The 21,349-nt window shown below is 42.3% G+C and overlaps 1 protein-coding gene across 6 annotated transcripts in view; it reads left to right on the forward strand.

Annotated features, from left to right (window-relative positions):
• Positions 1-21,349, forward strand: part of RETREG1 (reticulophagy regulator 1) — a 105,589-nt gene that overhangs the window by 74,247 nt on the left and 9,993 nt on the right. Inside the window, exon 2 of one of the 6 annotated variants that reach the window (XM_080682337.1) lies at positions 15,851-15,935. The exons of the other annotated variants lie outside the window; for them this stretch is intronic. Within the exon in view, the coding sequence (XP_080538463.1) occupies positions 15,868-15,935 (68 nt within the window). The 5' untranslated portion in view covers positions 15,851-15,867. The remainder of the gene's footprint in view (positions 1-15,850; positions 15,936-21,349) is intronic. 6 annotated transcript variants of the gene reach the window in all.

Below are 21,349 nucleotides of genomic sequence, written 5' to 3' on the forward strand. Positions count from 1 at the left end.
ATAAATTTAATAAGAAAAAATTGCTGACCAATGACATCTCTTCCTAATGGAGAAATGTATAGTTTCTTGATGAATATACTTACTTATATAGAACAACTTTCCATTTCTTTGAAGTTCACATCTTAAGGCATAAACACATATCTATTTCATCCATTGTGTAGAGTGACTCTAGGCATGGCCTTTGGAATTAAGCAAAGCTATTTCCAATCCTGGCTGCAGATCCCAGCCTCACCATTTACTAGCTGGTGACCTTGGGAAAGTTTCTTAATCTTGCATTTTGTTTACCAGTAAAATGGGGTTAATAATACTTATTTTTAGACTTATTTTATAGATTAAATATAGTAATCCACATTAAATATTTACTTTATTGAATACCTCATTGTAAGTCCTCAAAAAGTAGTTAATAGTAATAACATTTATGTAAGTTATACATTGCCTTAAACACTACTCAGTAGGTCACTTTGAGTGAAAACACCTTACCATCTGTGGCCTAATCCTTGTGAATATCCTGATTATAGATAATGTATGTGGAAGGTACTCTGTATGTACCATCCATTCTCTCTCACTAGATGGTGTTCTCAACTAGGGTCGATGCAGAATTGTGCAGTGCATGCTGGTTAGTCTGATCTGGATAGTCTGCGTGTTCTTCATGTTTGGAATATGGCCACGAGGGGCATGTGTTTGGTTCACATTGTTTTTACCCTTCGTAGGACTGCTTTAACCCAGGTGAACTTGAGTGTTGTGCCACAGACCCGTGTTAAGTGAATGTACCTCTTCTAGCCCGAAGCGAGGATGTCTGCCCGATGCAGCTGACAGTGAGCCGAGTAGCCACAGGAGGAAGTTCCGGTTCAGGGCATGTGTGTATCTCTTGTCCAATTGGTTTGTTTTAATCTTAGGAGCACTGTGAATCTTCTAAATGATCCTGTTTCCATCTCTGATACAGTCACTGGGAGGTAAAATGGCAGCTCACTTCTAGCAAGTGTATGGAATCCTTTGAAATGCATTTTTGTATACTCTTCTTCCCCTGGGTTTCTTTCCCATCAGGCCCTTCAGCGCCATTCCCTGTGGGGCCACTCCCGACCCCATGGCTGTAATAGCTGTGTGCTAAGGCATCCAGCAAAGAGACCCAGTGCGAGGGTGGCACCTGTCCCAGGCTCTGCCCCCAAGCTCTGGGCCCTGGGGGGGCTGCATTTGCTGGATGAAGGTGCTCCATTTACGCAGGTGCACCTTGCAGGCCAACAGGCTCTGCTCCCTTCGGTGTTTATTTTATTCCTTGTTTCCTATGAACTTTTATAAGCCTAAAGTTCTTTATGGAAGGGAATGAAATAAAATAATTACCAGGAAGTAGCCTTGGCCACTCAGAAGTTAAATATATACCTATATGTGGAGAAACCAAAAATGAAGTCTTCCATTCACCTAGTTTCTAACTTAGAACAAGGGGACAGAAGCGATTCCGTTCTAGAGAAGGTCAGTTACGGTGAGATAGGGTGAGAGGAAGACAGTGCTTGATGTTGTGCTTGAGAAGCATCAGCTTGCAATGCCCACAGAAAGGTTGCTTTGAAAATCAGTAATTGTCTTCAGCAGTCAAACTTCTCCTTCGGCTCAAATCCAGGGATTTCAGTTTGTCTCTGGGGCTGGTTGGCCCCGTTGCAGCCCAAACTCAGAGGAAGGACCTTCAGGCAGAAGTGAGTTAAAACTCTGTTTATGTTTTTTCAGCTGTTCTTATGAAATCACCAGTAAACTCTGAATGGGAAAATAAAAATGACCTCCTGCAGGAATATTGGCTTCTGGGTCTTTGGCCGGAGTAATATGACCTCATCCAGCATCTCCGCTGAGTGAGATGCAATCAGGCAGAAACAGTTCCAACCCTGATCTGCTCTTACCTGTATTTCTTCTGATTTTTCTCTCATACTCCCATTCATCTGTTCCTCCTGTACCTTTGTTCCTCCTGTACCTTTGTTCCTCCTGTACCTTCACACCACGGACCTCCACCACCTGCTGTCTGTGAATCCACATTGGCAAAGGCTGGAGGCAAAACCTAGATGTAGTAATGCATGGCAGTCCATCTAGGTCACAAAGTGTCCTGATGCAGAAATTGGGAAACAGCGGGAGGGGCCCAGCTGTCCCTGGGAGACACACACAAGTTTAGGTGGTGGTCAGGAGGACAGTGTTGTTGCCCGTCTTAAAAAGAGGTTCCTGTCAGTCTGCCAGGCCCCTCCACCTCCCCAGCTATAGCCTCATTTTTGCAGGATCGGCCTGCCCTGGGCGTGATTTATCACCCTGCTGGGTAAATGCCACCTAGGGCTCTTAAGGATGTTGCTGTGTAGTTTCTGCAATTTCTGGAGAGGAATCCAGATTCTGGGTTCTTTGTCTTGGATGGGGGACTGCAATTATGAATGCACATGTGGGAAGAGGTGAGGAAAGGCTTGAACCCCCAAAAGCCCCCTCTCCATGCTAACTGATGTATGAGGGGTGCTGTGTTTCAAGGGTGGAGACTGGTGCTCAGACACCCACATGGGGTGGTGCCTAAGGAGGAGGGAGTGTTGCGTAGTAATTACTGTCATGATGTGGCCTCTGGCTGGCTGTAAACAGAACATGCAGCTGAGCACAAACACTGCTCAGTGACTCAGGAAGTGACATCTCAGGGTGCTGTTCTAGTTGAACTATAGGCAAGTGCTTTATTGTGAAAAGAAAACAAACCCATCTATTACCTTCAAATTATGCCTATAAAAATTAAACATATAAATTCCATCCTGAGACAAGGTGAGGGGATTACAAAGGTGTTTGTATGTTTTGGAAATTACTAGTGTCTATGTCTTCAGAGTGTTCTAGGCAGGACCACCAATTATGTGGCATTTGTATGTTTTGATGTGGCTCTTTTTTCTAAGAAGTTAACAAAAATGTTTCTGGAGTAGCTTGTAATGAGGGTGGTGGATAACTTTCCTTCCAAAGTAATAAAACTGAACATGAATTCTAAATAGCTATAATTTCTCATAGTTTTCAAAATGTGGAAGACTTTCTTTCAGAAGTATATTTGTTTTGCGAAGGAAGGCTTTGAGGTGTGGACTTTGTTATAAAAGGAATACATACGTAGATTAGTTATAAACCTAGAATGAATCTACTTGCTTGCTGAAACAAGAAGAGATTTGCTCAGCAAACTAAAATACAACAGACATTGACGTAGACGATAAAGGAAGTAGCTGATAATCTGATAATCCCTTTTTTGGGCACAGCACAGGGGAAAATGGGAAGCTGTTGTGTTCCATAAGTCAGTTGTGACGGTTTGATGGCAAATGGCTTCATTCTTTTGTGCCAACTCCTATAAACTGGAAATGGCGCCTGGGGTTCTGATAAGGATTATGGGGCTTCCTTGAGAAGGTTCTGGAAAGAATGTTATGACAAATTAGTGTGACCTGCCATGCTTGGAGATGGTTATGTGAGTGGATCACACTGTGCCAAGGTGAGGATGGGGGTAGGGGTAGGGAGCAGTGGGAGAAGAACCTGTTTGTTTTATTTTGAAAGACCCTAAAAGTTTTCAACGATATTAATGGCACCTTGACTCCCCCCACCCCATTAGTTACCTGTATCCTGAAGCTTGAGAGGGTAGAAACTTCACCTAGAGAAAATCTGAAGGTTAGATGCCTCTTTGCTAGATCCTGGATAAACTTCTAGGGCAAGGATTATTTTAAGATCAGAAGGAAACCTTTCTCCTGCTACTACTTTACAAGTCAAAGCTGGCATTTAACATTTTCACTGGTGATCTGACAAGAAGTTGTGTGCTTCTGTTTCATTTATTATTAGCAGTAGGACTGCTTTTCAGCCCACTACTGTTCAACAGGCGTGGGAGGTTGATGGGCTGGGGCTGGAAAGACCTGAAAAGGTCTGATCGGGTGCTACCTCATCTTGTCTGTGTCTGCTTTCTCACCTGGAAAATGGGGGCATTTGCCCGCATTGTCAGTTTGTAGTGAGGATTACAGATACTACAGTGAAGCTCCTGATATAGTTCCCAGCACTTGGTATATACACAGTACATGGGAGGTGTTGTTGTAGGAGAAACTCTTTGAAAGGCTCTCAGTCAGCTTGTTGGGATAATATCCCCATCACTGCTGTACAGGACATGGCTGAAGCCCATGACACCCTGAACCTAGCAGACCCGTGCAGCCTGGAGGCCAAATGCAGCCTTCAGCCTGTTTTTGAAAATTAAATTTTATTGGAACACAGCTATGCTCTTTCATTTGCATATTGCCTATGGCTGCCCTCATGCTGTAATGGCAGAGTTGAGTACAGAGAATGAATGGTCAACACAGCCGAAAATATTTGCTATCTGGCCCTTTCCAGAAAAATGTTTGTCTACCTTGACTCTAGTATATATCTACTTCCATATTTGAGTTGTGTGCTTACCAAGTCCGATTTATTCACAAATCTCATTATGACTGTTGTTGCTATTGTAATTGCATTATTCTTATTCAATTCTTATTCTAATTACAAATTATGTAAACTGCTGAAATAGGAGATCAAAAAGAGAATTGTGGGAGATTCTGCTGTTTGTTCCCAAATACCCACCTTCCCTTCCTTTGGTAATAGAATCTCAAGTTTCAGCTGGATGATGGCCACTGGTAATTGATTTTCATTTCCTAGGCTCTCTTGCAGCTAGGCCATGTGACCGTGTTTCACCCAGTGGGAAGTAGGCCGAAGCTTTGCATGCAACTTACAGGCCATGACTTCAGGGAAACCAGAGTGCCCTCCTGATCCCTTTACCCCTTCCTGCTGGCTGTGACCGAGGATGGGGGTGGCAGGAGCTGAGTAACTATCTTGCACTGTGGGATGGAAGTATGATGGCGAGGGTATCCGGGCAACAAGATAAAACCAGCCTGGATCTCCAACATTATGGAGAACTCATATAGCCCAGGACCGCTCTGCTCTACTGTAGATGAGAGAAAAATAAAGTGGTGTCTTATTTAAAACATTGCCACTTTGACATTTAAAACAATAGGTCAACTTCTATCTTTGTACTTAACAGCTGTTGACCTCTATGAAAACTAATTGAATGCATTGGAGAGAGCCAGGAATGGCAAGTTGCTAATAAATCTTGCTTTTTTTAAAAAGTGGACAAAACAACTAAAAAGGTTGGAGGAGGGGTGAACATAAGAATGATCCTTTATGTGGATTATTTGACTTATTCAATTCTTTTTTCTCTTCAAATAAACTAGAGAGCATAGATAATTCATGGGGGGTTTGTTTATTTTATTCAACACCCGAAATCTCTCTTCCACACCCTAAATCAGTTGGCAATTTTATAACTCCCACTGCACATATACATAAGGTAGCATTTATTGGATTGAGTTGAATGCCCAGTTTTTTGTTAGTCCCCAGTCAGCATTCAGGTTATTCCCCAAATATAAGAATATTCACACTTATATCTTATTAATATGGTTTGGAATTAATGGATAATCTATATATCCTAGGTAAAAGCAAGGAGAAATTATCTAATATTGGAAAAGCAGCTTAAAATTAACCATTGTTGACAATATATAAGGATACGGTAGCCTTTTTAAACCCCATGGTGAAAATCTAAAAAAGAGGGATTTAACTACCCCCCCTGTCAGGTAATTAGGTCCTGACGCTTAGCAACCTCCCCATTTTTGGTAAAGTTACCTTTGTATTCTAACCCCCATCTCTGGAATCTCCAGCTCATGTTTCCAGTGAAATTATAGGTCCCGACTTTGTCCCAACGCAGAATTTGTAGTTGTATGTTTTGCTGAAAGGGAACAATTCAATGAAGGTTGTATCCTCGAGACCACCCTCCCAGATCAAGCTGACCGAGCCTGCAGACGGGGCAGCAGGGCACCTGCCCTGGCCTTGCAGTCACCAGGCCTGGGAATCAGCAGTCCATTGTAAAGGAAAGACTGCAAGCCTTGGAATAACCTGTTTGACACTTTACACTTTTAATACCCTCACAGCCTCAGAAAATGGAAGTTCCTGGGCTTCTCTCAGCTTATTGGGAAGCCTGTTTATGGGGAACCTCTGTCAATCTGAGATCTGACACCTGGCCATCAGGACTTGAAGTGTCACCGATAGCTACTGTCTAAGATCCTCTTTTCCATCAGTATCCCTGGGATGTTTTAAGGGATATTGCTAGCTTTAGATATTTCTCTTTCAAATGAATATCAATTTCTAAATCCATTCTTTATAGGAGAAAGTAAATGTGGTTTATTTCATAAAAGTAGAGGACTTAGTGTTTTCCTAAATTCAGCTTTTTAAGCAAGCACGTGAATGGATTACTGATGACAAAATCCTTGAGCAGAAGGTGTTGATTAGCCCATCCAGCAGTATGCAACCTGGAGCCCACAGACCCTCTGGTTTGCTGAGAGATTTCAGAGCGGGTGGCATGATTCAGAAATGGTCACTGTCCAGTCTGGTCCTGCTGCTTATTGTGCAGACCTGGAAACCCAGTGTTCCCCTGGGGACGAGAAAGAACTCTGAGTGGAGTGACTTCTTTGGTCATGGGGCTGCTCCCCTGCATATTATTATGTCCCCACATTCTTCAGCATAATTTGTTCAAAGAGCATTACTTGTATTTGCTCTTATCATTCCCAAGAGTCCATTCATGACAGAATGCACAGAGTTGATTCACTCCTGACCTCTTTGGTTACCCATTCAAAGTGAACTTCATTTTTAAGTGAACCTAATTATACTTAGTGCCTGGGTGCCTGCTGGCTGTGGTATGTACAGGGATCATGCAAACAATGTTAGAAGTGGATAGTTCAGTTAAAGACTACATAGATTAGAAGGTATAAGGCTTTTGTTTATGACAAGAGAAGCAATGGCATACATCTAACTTTAAAAACAATTGCTTTTATAATAAAGAATCCAATATTTTTTCCATTTCTTGAAAATGCATTATGCTTACATGAGCTAGAAAAAAAAAAGAGAAAAACATGCAGAATAGATTGGGTTCTGATCAAAATATAACTCTTAAGCATAGAACATACTGGAAGATAACGATTAAAGGATGTGTCTCTGTCTTTCATTGTGTGTTTGTTTAAAATAGTCATTGTGTTGCTTAATAGTAGGTGCTTTTCTTTGGCCAGCTGGCTCCGTGGTTCCGTTTTGGTTGTGCTCCGTTCCCTGAAGACTCACCTAGGGTTGTGAGCTCCCCCAAGTAGCTCAGGATAAGATGTTTAGCACCACTTAATTGATCTACTTAGCTGGGTGGAGACTCCCTTAGAATGTCCAGGCCCAGTTAAAACACTATTTCGCAGTAGTTTTGTCTCTCTGGTTTTGGATGGGTCTCTTCTAGGAAAACTAAATGAGGTTGATCAAAAAGCTGTTTCATCTCACCAGAGGGTCTTACCAAGTCTATTTCATGCACCTGAATTATAGAGCACAAGCAGAAAATGAAGCAATAATAAACTGTGTAATAAACAAGAAGGCATTTGAATTTTTACTAACTAGCAAGTCCAGTAAATAATGACCGAGGTGAAAGTAGTAAGGGATATGGAGTTAACATTGTGCCCAAGGGAGGTGGTAGGTGTGAACAACATGCATTGCTTTCCTGTGATATCTGATTTAGTGAAGGTGACTTCCAAGAAATGGCTAGAATATTGGGCAAGCAGGTCTCTGGTATGTCCAGTATTGGCAGTTTTCTCACACACAAAGCACATCTGGCAGCTGTTAGGTTCTCCTGAACACCATGACAGGAACTTGAGCTCTAGAGGCAGAGAGGGATACCTGCCACAGGTAAGAGTGAAGGAGGTATAGATGGACAGACTCTTCACTGGCACAACAGTGAGCCAAGATCATTCAGTTCGCATTTATATCCACTGAATGGCATTCATCTCACAAAGGAATAGTAATTTTTTGTGCCCTCTCTGAGGCAAGGAATACTAACTTTGAAGAATAAGGTTTTCTGAGGAAATCAATAATGTGAACGGAAATGAAATGTTGGAGGAACTCTTTAAATAAGCGTTTTTAGAAACTCTTATCTCCAGATATAAAACACACAATGACAGTTACCATGGTGATTAGAAGCATTGAGGCCGGCTGATTCCTTTTCAGTTCATTATTATACACATTCCTGTCTTCATTCTGTGAATATGACAAAGTGGGGGAAATGCATTTCTATAGAAGTTCTCTCTAAATCAGACAGGCTGTATTAATTAATTTTTAGAATTTTATTTTCCTAAAGAACCAGTTACTAGGAGAAATAACTTCTTTTGAAATTTGACCTCACTCTATAGTAATATCAACCTCTGCACACCTTCCCTAAGCAAGATTTCTTCACAGTCACACATTTCACAGACCTGCATCCATTTCTACCCAGACTGTCACATATCCCTTTCTCATTTGTGCCCTGCACACCCCCAGATACATACCCATCATCCCTGCATGCTGTTATGGAGTATTGTGTTGTAGTAATTTACTACTAACACGCAATATCCACACAATAGCTTATTCTTAAAATCTGCTTTTGAGGGAGGCTGATGGCGAGTTTGGGAAGCATTGACTCATCCTAAGGAGATTCTCATTTCTTTTGACTGAAAAGGATGATCCTCTTGGTAAGGTGTGTTCCTTTAAATGCCACATTCCGTGGCTGGCTTAAAAATGAAGAAAAATGAGAGATGCGTTCTTAAAAGAACTGAAGTGGGAATGTAGCCTATAATTGAACAGTCCAGCATCTTGAATGACTACCTCAATAACTGATGGTCACTGACTCTATATCTGCCATATTCCAGGGCATCCTCTTATCAACAAAGACTGATGACAGAGTCTCTTCAAACAAAAGACATTTTAATAGGCATTTATAATAAAAACACTTTGGAGGAACTTGACCATTCAGTCTCTGGGTTGTATGTAGCTGTACAGACCCGTGAAATGGGTAAGGTCTCTGAGAAACAAAATTAGGAGCCTTATTGTTGATGAAATTTACTCTGTAAGAAATATGCCCTTTAGTATTGTCACAGAAGTGTGCATTTCACATAACTAGGCCAAAGGTGTGAAAAGGGGACAATTACTTTTGACTCCAGTTACAGTAAATCCTGGATTGCACTTCATTGGAAATTGTGGTCCCAAGTAGAATGCAAAGAAAGGCTTATGTCCAAATTAGTCAACTTGCTTCACAATAATAATATCTGATTTCCTGGAGAAATGTTTCCTGACTCTCAGTTATTTTCCGTCCTTCAGGGATAAGGTAGAAACCTTTTCTTCCATCGAGGAGAGTGATTGAAGAAAATCTCGGCATTCACAAACGAAAGGGTGTTTAATCTGCAGGTCAAGTAGGTGCTTGTTGAGCTAGTAATGGAATTTAAATTGTTCTTGCCCTGACTTTATGACAGTCTAGTTGTTGAAAAGTTAACAAAATTGAAAAGTCTGGAAAATAACTTCCAACTGGCATCTGTTCATAGAAACCAGAATAACATAAATAATGTGATGGCGGTTGAGTGCCAACCTTCCAAATCATCTTGGTGGATAAGAGATGGTCTGTACTCCTGGGAAGTGGCAGTGCACAGACTGAGATGGAAGGGACACAGGGGCAGTTTCACAAAGTGACTGCTCTCTGATTCGTTTAAAACAGTATGAAAAGAGAGAGGGAGGGAGAGATGGAGAGAGGGGGCAGAGACAGAGGGATAGAGAGAGAGCCACCTACATAGAACCCCAAGTTTCCCTGAGGGAGATGGAGCTCAACTGCTTGGAGTAGAAAAAAGCCAGCACTTAGCTGGTGCCTCCTGGTCCCTGGCCTTGGGAGAAGTTGCTCACGAGGTCTGAGAAAGTGACAGCTTCAAGTGGAGGGCTATGTAATTTCTTAATCTTGCGTTTGCTCATTTTAATCTCCAGTTGACACATCTTATTTGCTTTGTCATGGTTCTAATGCTGTGTTTGTGCAGAGACACATACCTGTTTTTATTTTGTTCTCTGCCTACACACACACACACACACACACACACACACACACACACGGAAGAACATATTATGTGTCCACAGGATTAAAAGAAATTCTAACACATTGTGCTAAGAAATGTTAAAATCTGTAACTGGATACTGACTGACCTTTCTAAGAAAAATTCGGCAGGATTTAACCATCAACAGATGTTCGCTACCAACAGAGAGCATGAGACCATTAGTCACTCGCGGAGAATGACAGGGCTGTGAGGCTCCAGGCCAACGCATATTTATAGGTGATGGTAGAAGCAGCTGCTTGTCGTGGTTGCTAGGTGACAACTTAGGTTATAACAAATCCCCTTTTTAAAAAGTTTGTCCATATGGGATGTTGACATAATTCACTTAATCAAAAATATTATTTGGCTTCAATTTTCAATTCCTATAGATTAAAAATAAAATCAAATAGTGTAAAATAATGTGCATTCTCTGGAGGTGGTATGACAGAGCTCTTCTAAACATCTTTGGGAATGATTATCGCCATATGAGTTCTTAGGGATATGAAACATCTAAAAAGTGACTAGCACTGATCATCAGAGAGATGTAAATTAAAACAACAATGAGGTGTCACTTCACACCTGTCAGAATGGCTACCATCAACAAATCATGACAAGTGCTGGCGAGGATGTGGAGACAAGGGAAACCTGGGACACTGAGGGTGGGAATGCAGACCGGTGCAGCCACTGTGGAGAACAGTATGGAGTTTCCTCAGAAAATTAAGTATGGAACTGCCATTTGACCCAGTGATCTCACTTCTAGGAATATATCCTAAGAAACTAGAAACACAAATCAGAAAGAATGTATGCACCCCTATGTTTATAGCAGCACAATTTACAAAGCTAAGATCTGGAAACAGCCCAAGTGCCCATCAATAGATAAGTGGATAAAAAAAACTGTGGTGTAGCCAAAACCGGTTTGGCTCAGTGGATAGAGCGTCGGCCTGCGGACTGAAAGGTCCCGGGTTCGATTCCAGTCAAGGGCATGTACCTTGGTTGCGGGCACATCCCCAGTAGGAGGTGTGCAGGAGGCAGCTGATCGATGTTTCTCTCTCATCGATGTTTCTAGCTCTCTATCCCTCTCCCTTCCTCTCTGTGAAATATCAATAAAATATATTAAAAAAAAACAAAAAACTGTGGTGCATTTTTACCATGGAATACTATGCAGCAGTAAAAAAGAAGGATTTTCTATCCTTTGAGACAGCATGGAGGGACCTGCAGAGTATTCTGCTAAGTGAAATAAGCCAGTCAGAGAAAGTCAAGTATCACATGATCTCACTCATATATGGAATCTAATCAACAAAATAAACTGATGAACAAAATAGTTCCAGAGACATAGCAGCAAGAAACAGACTGTGGAAACTCGGAGGGAAGGTGGGGGAGGGTGGGTGGGTGGGTGGGAGGTGATCAACCAAAGAGCTTGTATGCATATATGCATAACCCATGGACACAGACAATAGGGTGGGTGAAGACCTGGTGGGGGGAGGGGGTGGCGGCAGGCTAGAAGGGGCCAATGCGGGGAAAGGGAGGACATATGTAGTACTTTCAACAATAAAGATTTTTTAAAAACTGACTAGAAAGGGGTGTGTGTGTGTGTGTGTGTGTGTGTGTGTGTGTTTAAGGAGACAACACAATCTGAAAATGCTCTCCAGTGGATTGAGGTGGCTCAACAAACAAAATGGGGACTCATTTTCTCTATTGCATGGGAAGGCTGGGGACTGGCTGACTTTCACAGTCTGGCCTATGCAGCTTCACAGGCCCCAGTCCTGTGCTCCCCGGATCACACATGCATGTGGGTCGTGTGTGAGTGTTGTCTCCCAGGGTGCTCCTGATTCCCAGGGAGAAGTCAAGCATTTGGACCCACATTTTGCCAGAAGGAATTCCACACAAAATACTGATTTCTAGTTATTTTGGAATAAATGAGGCATATTTCCTTATTACTTAATTTTGAAGGCAGTTTAACTCTCCATTTCTAGGGGAATAATTTTTTAAAAAACCCATTCCACATAAATGAAAGCGAGTTTCCAAATTTTGTGGGCCTTTTGCCCATTATTAGATATATATTTATACATAGAAAGGACTACATGCTCACTATTGCCAATATTTAATGTGTAGAAACATTCAGATAAGTGAATAAAAATCACACATAATGTCACTAAATAACCAGTAATTTTTTTTGGGGGGGGGTACTTTCCTCTTGGATATTCCTCCATTGTTTACATTTATTCATCTATTCACTCTTTCATGTGCTTCACAGACATCAAGCTCTGTTAGTTGCTGAAGCCAGGCCACATCTATGAATTATTTCATGGAATTTAAAATCTAATAGGGAGTCAACATTGCAAACATAAATTAACTACAGTCAATAATTGTTACAAAAGAGAATGGTATGCCGACGGGATGGGGAGGGGTTCAGGTGGAGGAGATTCAGTGGGGAGGTGCACAGTGTTACACACAGTGCTCGGCCCTGTGGAGAGCTCGGCCAATGGCAGCTGTAAGCATGGTTATCATTGGCACGTGCTTTGGAATCATTGTGTGGGTCCTGACTTAGAAACAGCTGAAGTGGTGGAGAGAGAAAATAGGAATCTAACTCTTTGGTCCTTGGTTACACCTGGGAACCAAAGCTGCGTTTTAGATATTTCTGTTTCTATAGCTCGGCATTTAAGGATTCTGTATTCCTTCCCATTTGACTGCTCTAATGTACTTTCTCACTCATCTTTGAAACGATCCCCATGTTCCCATCCGGAGAGGTCTTCCTGTGTCTCCCGTTCTGAGCAGCCTCAGTTCCACTTCCTACAGCCCTAGTCCATTGTGTATTAGTTCTGTGACCTTGAGCAAGATAGCTAATGTATCTGGGCCTCAATTTCCTCATCTGTAAGACAGAAATAACACATAGCACTTCACTCCTGGGTTGGTTGTAAGGATTGAATGTGAGATTACATTTACAGCATAGAGAACAGTGCCTAGCCAGGGGTGGGCAAACTTCTTGACTCGAGGGCCACAATGGGTTCTTAAACTGAACCGGAGGGCCGGAACAAAAGCATGGATGGAGTGTTTGTGTGAACTAATATAAATTCAAAGTAAAGGAGCGGAGGGGAGAGCAAGATAACCGGACAGAACAGCCGGATCCGGCCCGTGGGCCGTAGTTTGCTCACGGCTGGCTAGCCCCTGGTGTTAGCTACTATTCTTCTTTTTGCTGCCTGAAACCTCCTTAGCTTGAATTGTTAACCAACTGCCTTGACTTGAATTATTCACCCTATTTCCATTCTTCCATTCTACTAAAGATTGTCACCTAAATAAAACTATGATACTAATCTCTGTGTGTAATCTTCCTCCATACCTCTTTTTAAATAGTTGTTTCTGCCTCCGACTTCAAAATATGTGATACAACACTTCACTGATCCCTTTGAGAATATAGCACTTCATTTTGTGCTGCAAATGCCAGAAACCAAGCTGAAACCAACTCAAGGCCCAAGGGAGACTTGGCTCCCACAGAGGGGATATCTGTGGCTGGCTCTGCCTCCCAGGGCTTTCAGGACCCCAGAGCTCCAACTACCAGCCGTGGGCAAACTACGGCCCGCGGGCCGGATCCGGCTGTTCTATCCGGTTCTCTTGCTCTCCCCTCCGCTCCTTTACTTAGAATTTATATTAGTTCACACAAACACTGCCTCCATGCTTTTGTTCCGGCCCTCCAGTCCAGTTTAAGAACCCATTGTGGCCCTCGAGTCAAAAAGTTTGCCCACTCCTAAACTAGACCATCAGGATCCACTCATATTCTCTCCCCCTCACTCACACTCTGCTTCCTCTTCTCTCTTTCCCCATCCACCACCGCGTACCTGTCTCTTGTTGGCAATGGTCTCCTCAACCTAAAGCTCAAGAAATGTGAAAGGACTTGAACTTTGATATATTAAAAACTCTAATTTTTTGCTTTAAAAAATAACTTTCCACAATAAAAATGCTTTTTGAATTTTAGGTTCACTAGCATATTCTAAAAAGATGTATGAGCCTGTGAAATGTACACTAATGAAAAGATGGCATCTTATATTTAACAGGTTCTCCTCCCGTACTCAATTCCCAACTCAGTTTTTTATTTGTTCTCCAATAGCCCTAATTAAATGTCATTTTATAAAGGTGAGCTTCATGTATAATGAAAAAAAGTTGGGGGAGGGGGGGGGAGAGAGAGAGAGAAAGAGAGAGAGAGAAAGAGAGAGAGAGAGAGAGAGAGAATGAATCAGTTTGACTTACTGGTTGGAGAGGGTGCCTTAGCCATCCATCCTTCCTGATCCTTGGCCTGTATACAGGAATGATGACTGACAGTCATCAACTGCCTTCAATGCATGTTTATTGAAATGAATGGGAGGAAAATGGTACTGACAGACATCGTTTGTTCTATGCCAAGATTCATTTGCTTCTGCATTATTTTTTTGGAGAGCTCAAAGGCACTGGGGGCGAAAGAGATGAAACAGGTTGCTAGCAGGTGTTCTCTTTTACGAATTAGTCTATTTTTAAAGAGCAGAGGAGTGTCCCATTTATTAGCCTTATAGCACCCCCTAATGGAGGATACTGTGTGCTGCATTCTGAAACTAAAGTGCATTGGAATTTTATGTCACCCATTAAACTGTACAAAGACTAACTTGTCTTTTAAAATAAAATTTAAACCATGTTTTGTTAAGTTCATTTCTAAAGAAAAAAGGTACACAATAATTTAAAGGGTAAGCATGAAAGAAAATAAAATCCGTCAGATCCCAGTTAGACCACGTGAGCTATTTGGATCATACCAAACTCACCACTTTTTATTCCTAGGTCTGCCACAGTTAAGTAACTTCAAAACCGTTTGATCCTTTTTGGAACTTGCTTTCAAGACTTGTTAGAACCAGAGCGGCATTTAGCCTAGGATTAATTATTCTCTGCAACTGAGGCAAGGCCCTTCTGAGGACCCGATATCCACGAACTTGAGGTTTTCCAGTATGGTTGGTGGGACCAGCTGTCATTCTGGCCTTGTGTGAGCACAGGACTCTGTTCCCACTTGTCCTTTCTATGGCCGGTTCCTGGTCCGGGGTTCCTCACACGTGCCCCGGTGGCCTTCAGCTGGAGACTCCAGGGGTCCTCTTTGGTCTTCTCGTTGGACTCTGAATTCTATCTCCTCAACTCAGGTGGTCACCAGGATCCATCCTGCCTGCTCCTTGGCCTAGAAACTCAAGGCAGTGAGCGGACATCACAGCATTCACCCATCTCTCAGGGATTGCTGACCTGCCCAGTGTCTTGAAAATCAGTGTTTCGTATATTTTGTCTGTTTTCCCCCCTCCCACCTTTTTTTTTTTTTTTTTTGGTTGTTTCAAATGGGAGGGCAAATTGGATTCCTGAGCAAATTCTTGCCCCAAAGCAAATTTTCCTCTTGTCTTTATTTTTGAAATGGGAATTCTTCGTAACTTTTTCATGGAGTGTTTCTCGCAGTCACTCTTAGTGTAAGAAACACCTGTCTCAGAAACACCTGGGACACTTATTAAAAATGCAGATTTCTGAGCTTCTGCTCAGGATCTGCTCCACCACACTCTCTGGAGTGAGGCCCAGACGGCTGTTGTTTAAACAGTGCCCTGGAGGCTCACCGTCAACTAGAGAACTTTCTAGAATAGCAATTTTCAACCGATGTGCCTTGGCACACTGATGTGCTGCAAGAATTTGTAAAATATACAATACCTGACATCTTTTTCGTTAGATTGTCAAATGAAAAAATGACGTAGCTAACACAACAATAGCCATCTGATGTGAATGAATCAAAATTGTACCTAGTTTTTTGTCAGATTGGCAAGAAATATATTTTCTGGTGTGTCGCAGAATTTCAGTAGTCTATGTGTGCCATGAGATGAAAAAAGTTGGAAGGATTACTTAGGCTGGACCACCTAATGTGTGTATCTAAGTGTGTTCTAACAGGAACATGGAGGCAGAAAGAAAGGACGTTGGGTTAAAGTTCTGCTGGGAAGCCAAGCTCCCTTCTGTGATAAGGTGAGGCTGCTTGTCTGAGGAACCATACTCCTAATTTCTATTCCCTTAGAGTTTCTCAGGCAGGTGAAACCATCAATTGGTTCTTCTGCAAATAAATGCTTATCTTGACCACGTAGAATGTCTTTTGTAAAAAATCTGTCCTTTAGTTTTGTTTTGTTTTTAAGAAGGAGAACATAGCTAAATGAATCTGCCAGGGCCATAGTTTTGATACATTTTTTTAAAATTGAAAGCACTACACAGCTGCAATCCTTGGGGAAAAGCCCATTTGGAAGATGGTGTGGCCATGGAGTTGTGGCTTCTCGCTTAGAGCCACTTCAGCTGGACTCACCAAGCGTGGGGGAGGTTGGGGATGATGACCACCAGGGAGGCACTCTTGAGGGGTCCTTATCTCTTGGCTGGAGTGTGTAGGAGGTTTTCTCAGTGACCACATGAGAGAGAGAGAAAGCCGAAGGAAGCAAGTACGTGGGTGAGGGAGGAAAGAAGAACGGACAGAACGAAGGATGGACAGATGAACCAAAGAACCTTACTTCCCTTTGAAGCTGGCAAGTGCATGTTCTCTCAGAAACGAAGGGGAAAAATAAACCCTGCGTTAGTAATACTGAAGCCATTAGTTTTCCCCACTGGATGCCCTTCAGACATAGAAGAGTTATACTCTTTGGTTAAGAACTTGGGAAAGCTTCACACTGTTTTTAAGGCTCCTTTTATGTTAGTTGGATCTTACGTTGCAGGTTGATCAGCGCCAAGGATGGTGTAAAAGATCTCTTTCCCAAGCATCATCCAATATTCACAGGAGATCCTTTCTCTGGTCATGTGTTTTCCAGATAAGGCTCTGTAGGAAAACCTGGAATTTCATTATGCAGCACCCCCACTCCCTCCCTCCGTATCTCTCTCTCTCCCCCATCTGTATTAAGCGCCAACCAGCCACCAAGCATGAATCTTAGTTTCCACTGAGTGTTTGCATTCTGCACACGAAGAGCTCTTTATTGCCTAGATAGGCAGTTCCTAAATGAGGCCACGTGTTTTTGGGTTAGTCACACCTTCTTCCTCCTGACTCTAGAAAGGAGTGAGGAGGAACATTGAATGCTCCTTCTCACTCTAAGTTACAATATTGGGTTTCTTTAAAGGATGTTGTTGAATTTTTCCATCCTTTGAAGAGGGTACATGTTTAAAGGAAATAGAACTGCGTGGAAAATTAGGAGTCTTGGCATCAGGTCGGGGCTCTGCCCCAAACTAGCTGAGGAAACTTAGGTTTAACTTTCTGCATCTATAATAATAAGGGAATTTGAAAAGTTGACATCAAATGTTCCATGTCATCCTATATTATATAACTATATTAAATACAGTATATGTTACATACCTCCTTATATTACCTACATTGAATTGTGGTGACATAGCGAATGGTAGACTATGTATAATGGGAGACTATAGAAATGTATATTCCAGTGGAATTCAGAATTAATCACTGGACAATTTAAAACTATTAGGAAACTCCCAGAGGGTGAGTCGTCTGGGTCCATCTTTCATTTAGAGGAGTGTAGAGTAACATCTCTTCTTTGCCCTTGAATTCAGATTTCCTTTTCAAATTATATGTATTTCCATTAAATTGTATTCAGCACCATTTATACATTTATTGTTATCTCAAACATTTACTACTCTTTCCAAACCCATTGGCTAGAAAATATTTTCTACTTGTACACAGTGAATTTCTCATTTCTGTTGCTGATTGTAATAGTAATTTATATATAAATTAGAATTATTTACAGTTCTTATGGTAATATAAGTGTTAGTAACAATGGAATTTATTGTCCCAAAATACTGTTGCAGGAGGCTTTTTCTAAAGGGGAGAAATCCTATATAATAAAAGGCTAATATGCAAATAGATTGAACAGTGGAACAACCAGCCACTATGATGCACACTGACCACTAGAGGGCAGATGCTCAACGCAGGAGCTGCCCCCTGGTGGTCAGTGTGCTCCCACAGTGGGAGCGCCACTCAGCCAGAAGCCGGGCTCATAGCTGGCGAGCGCAGCGGCAGAAGCAGGAGCCTCTCCCGTCTCCACGGCAGTCAGACATCCCCCAAGGGCTCCCGGACTGTGAGAGGGTGCAGGCCAGGCTGAAGGACCCCCCCCACCCCCAGTGCACAAATTTAGTGCACGGGCCTCTAGTTTACTATAAATGAGAGTGTCTTCTTATGGCTGTGGAAAATATTCGTATGTTGAATATTCTCTTATCTCCTTCCCACCCAGTAGTGGTCTCTGTAGACCAGGGGTTCCCAAACTTTTTAAACAGGGGGCCAGTTCACTGTCTCTCAGACTGTTGGAGGGCCGGACTATAGTTTAAAAAAAAACTATGAGCAAATTCCTATGTGCACTGCGGGCCCGGGACGGGTCGGCTGCTAAGCAGGACAGGCAGCGGCACCCGGCGGGCCGGATAAATGTCCTCGGCGGGCCGCATGTGGCCCGCGGGCCGTAGTTTGAGGACCCCTGATGTAGACAGAGAAAGGAACAGTGCTGCAGGTATTCGGTTTTTGTTGGTTTGAAATAACAATGCTACACACACTGAATATAATGTAAGATACAGTGGGGGAACTTGATAACTTTTTATTGAATAAGGTAATGGATAGATGGATACTAAGGCTTCTTCATATTCATTTGAAGTCCACTATGAAAATAGCTAAGATCTTTAAGAGTAAAACAGAATTTTTAATTATTTTATTGTACTAAACACCTTAAGTTTTATGAGGACTTTGCTATAACATTATCTCTATGCAGATAATGTAGGTAATTTTAAGAATCTATTATTAGACTAGGCTCCTTTTCAATTTTAGGCCATTTACTTATTGGAGTAATAAAACATGTATACAAATGTGTTGTTACTTCTGAGACATGAATCCTAAGGTGGTATTATCAGAAGGTTCCAGAATCTATATAAAATACCATCTTTTCAAAAAGTTTTTTTCATGGCTCTCATCAGCAGAAATATTTTTATTTCACAAGTACATACATTGAGGCAAAAACTTAAGTGACATATTTTGACTATAGGATGTGAAGTGAGATATACTCATGTAAGAACGTTATCTATACTAATAAAAGAGTAGTATGTTAATTAGACCGGACATCCTTCCTGACAAAGCCAGGCCTGGGCAAAGCCGCCTGCCCATGGTCCCAGGCACCAGCGCCTACAGCTTCGGCCTGGGAGATGGAGAAAAGCCACCTACCCTGTGGTCCTGGTTGCATGGGGCCGGACAGAGGGAGGGAAGCCTGGGTCCCAGGTGCAGGGCTGAGGCAGAGGCTGTTGGGGCAATCAGGCAGGCAGGCAGAGGTGGTTAGGGGTGATCAGGCAGGCAGAGGTGGTTAGGGGCTATCAGGCAGGTAGGCAGAGGGGTTAGGGGCGATCAGGCAGGCAGGCAGGCGAGCAGTTAGGAGCCAGCAGTCTCAGATTGCTAGAGGCATGTCAACTGCTGGTTCAGGCCAGATCCCTGTGGACATCCCCTGAGGGGTCCCAGATTGGAGAGGGTACAAGCCGGGCTGAGAAACACCCCCTCCCATGCACAAATTTCGTACACCGGGCCTCTAGTTCATTAAATAAAAAGCACGATTATACATTTAAATAACGACACAATTTTAAATAGAGGCCATATATGTACATGTGTATATATAGGTATAGCTTTAAGAACAGTAAGTTGATTCTCATGTATCCATCACCTAAGTTAAGTGACCAATACACCTGACTGTGAAGCTTTAAATGGTGCAGTAAACTTAGAAACAAATGAGTTAATATAATATAATATTGTATGTCAACTGTAACTGAAAAATAAAATTTAAAAACAGACGTGATCAATACCTAGGAAGCTCCCCTGTGCCTTGCTGTAATTACATTCCCTACTGACCCAGCCCCCCACCCCATAACTCCTCTCTTGAATCTTGTTTTTTGTCCTTTCCTTGCTTAAACAATTTGTTAGCTTAATGTGATAGTGTGATAGTGTGCTTTACATAAATGAAATCATACTGTATATATTCTGCTGATTTTTTATTTCTTTCAATAGTATGATTTCAATATATTTTTTTATTTTTTAGTTCACTATTAAGACAAGTTTTGACTTGTCTTAGGGCTACTGGAGTTGAATCCAGAGATCAGCCTCACCCTGATAACCCTGTAATCATAGCTCAGATGATATAGCTCACTCATAATCCTTTTCTTCTACTAGGAACATGTGTTTAGTTTATGACCATACCCTTAGCTCTGTAGCAGTGCCTTCATCATGGGAGGCACTAATAATTATTTATTAAGTGAATGAATTTGAAGGCCCTAAGCAGAATTTGTTTGAACTGACATATTTTGGATGAGTTGGGATCGCAAGAGTGGGATTTGTCATTGTAATTGTAAGGAATGCCCTGTATTTGCTTGTGTTTCACTGAAGTTCCTGGGGGTGGAAATGAGGGCAGGGACCCAGTGCATGCTTGGGTCATGCATTGCATTCAACAAATTCTGTGATGAGGATCTGGAATATGTGAGTTTCTGTTGAGTTGAACAATTTTCTGTAGAGTTGACCGATTATAGTACATACTGAAAACACATTGTTGGTGTTGTTGATGATGGTGGTGGTGATGACAATGACCATAAGATTGTTGCCAAGGTTTCTTTTAAAGTACTGTGGCTTTCCCATACTTAAGCTTCGAAGTATTTCTAACAAGTCCCACAGGGCCCTGTATGACCCAGTCCACTTGCTACTTTCCCAGCTTCATGCAATGAAATTCTCCTGGTTCACTCTGCTGGAGCCACACCGGGGCTCAGAATAGTGCTTTTAGCTCCTTCTCACTGCAGCACCTTTGCGTATGTTGTACATTGTTCTTTTGGTACTCTCTGAGCCCTTGTGATAAACTCCTGCTAATCCAGATTTTAGTTTCAAGTGACCTCTTTTTAAATATATGTATCAATTATATATGTGTGTGTGTGTGTGTGTGTGTGTGTGTGTGTGTGTATATACACACACATATACACACACACACACATTATTGATTTCAGAGAGGAAGGGAGAGGGAGAGAGAGATAGAATGATGAGAGATCAATGACATCATTGATAAGGGAGAATCATTGATTTGCTGCCTCCTGCACACCCCCCACTGGGGATTGAGCCTGCAACCTGGGCATGTGCCCTGACCAGGAATCGAGGAGCAACCTCCTGGTTCATAGGTCAACGCTCAACCACTGAGCCACAACCATTGGGCTCAAGTGACTTCTTCAGAGAAGATGTCGCAATGCCCCCACCCTGTACCTCTCCCTCAGCCGCCCCTTATTGTAACTGGGTAATTGTGTAGCTGGTGGTTTAGTCTGTCTGTCTTCTCTTGCCACTTGAGCTTTGTTAGGCAGATGTCTGGCTTGTTTACCTCTGCACAGGGACTTTCCAGAGAGTG

The sequence above is a fragment of the Plecotus auritus genome, assembly GCF_963455305.1.
Source record: "Plecotus auritus genome assembly, chromosome: 7".
Classification (NCBI taxonomy): domain Eukaryota; kingdom Metazoa; phylum Chordata; class Mammalia; order Chiroptera; family Vespertilionidae; genus Plecotus; species Plecotus auritus.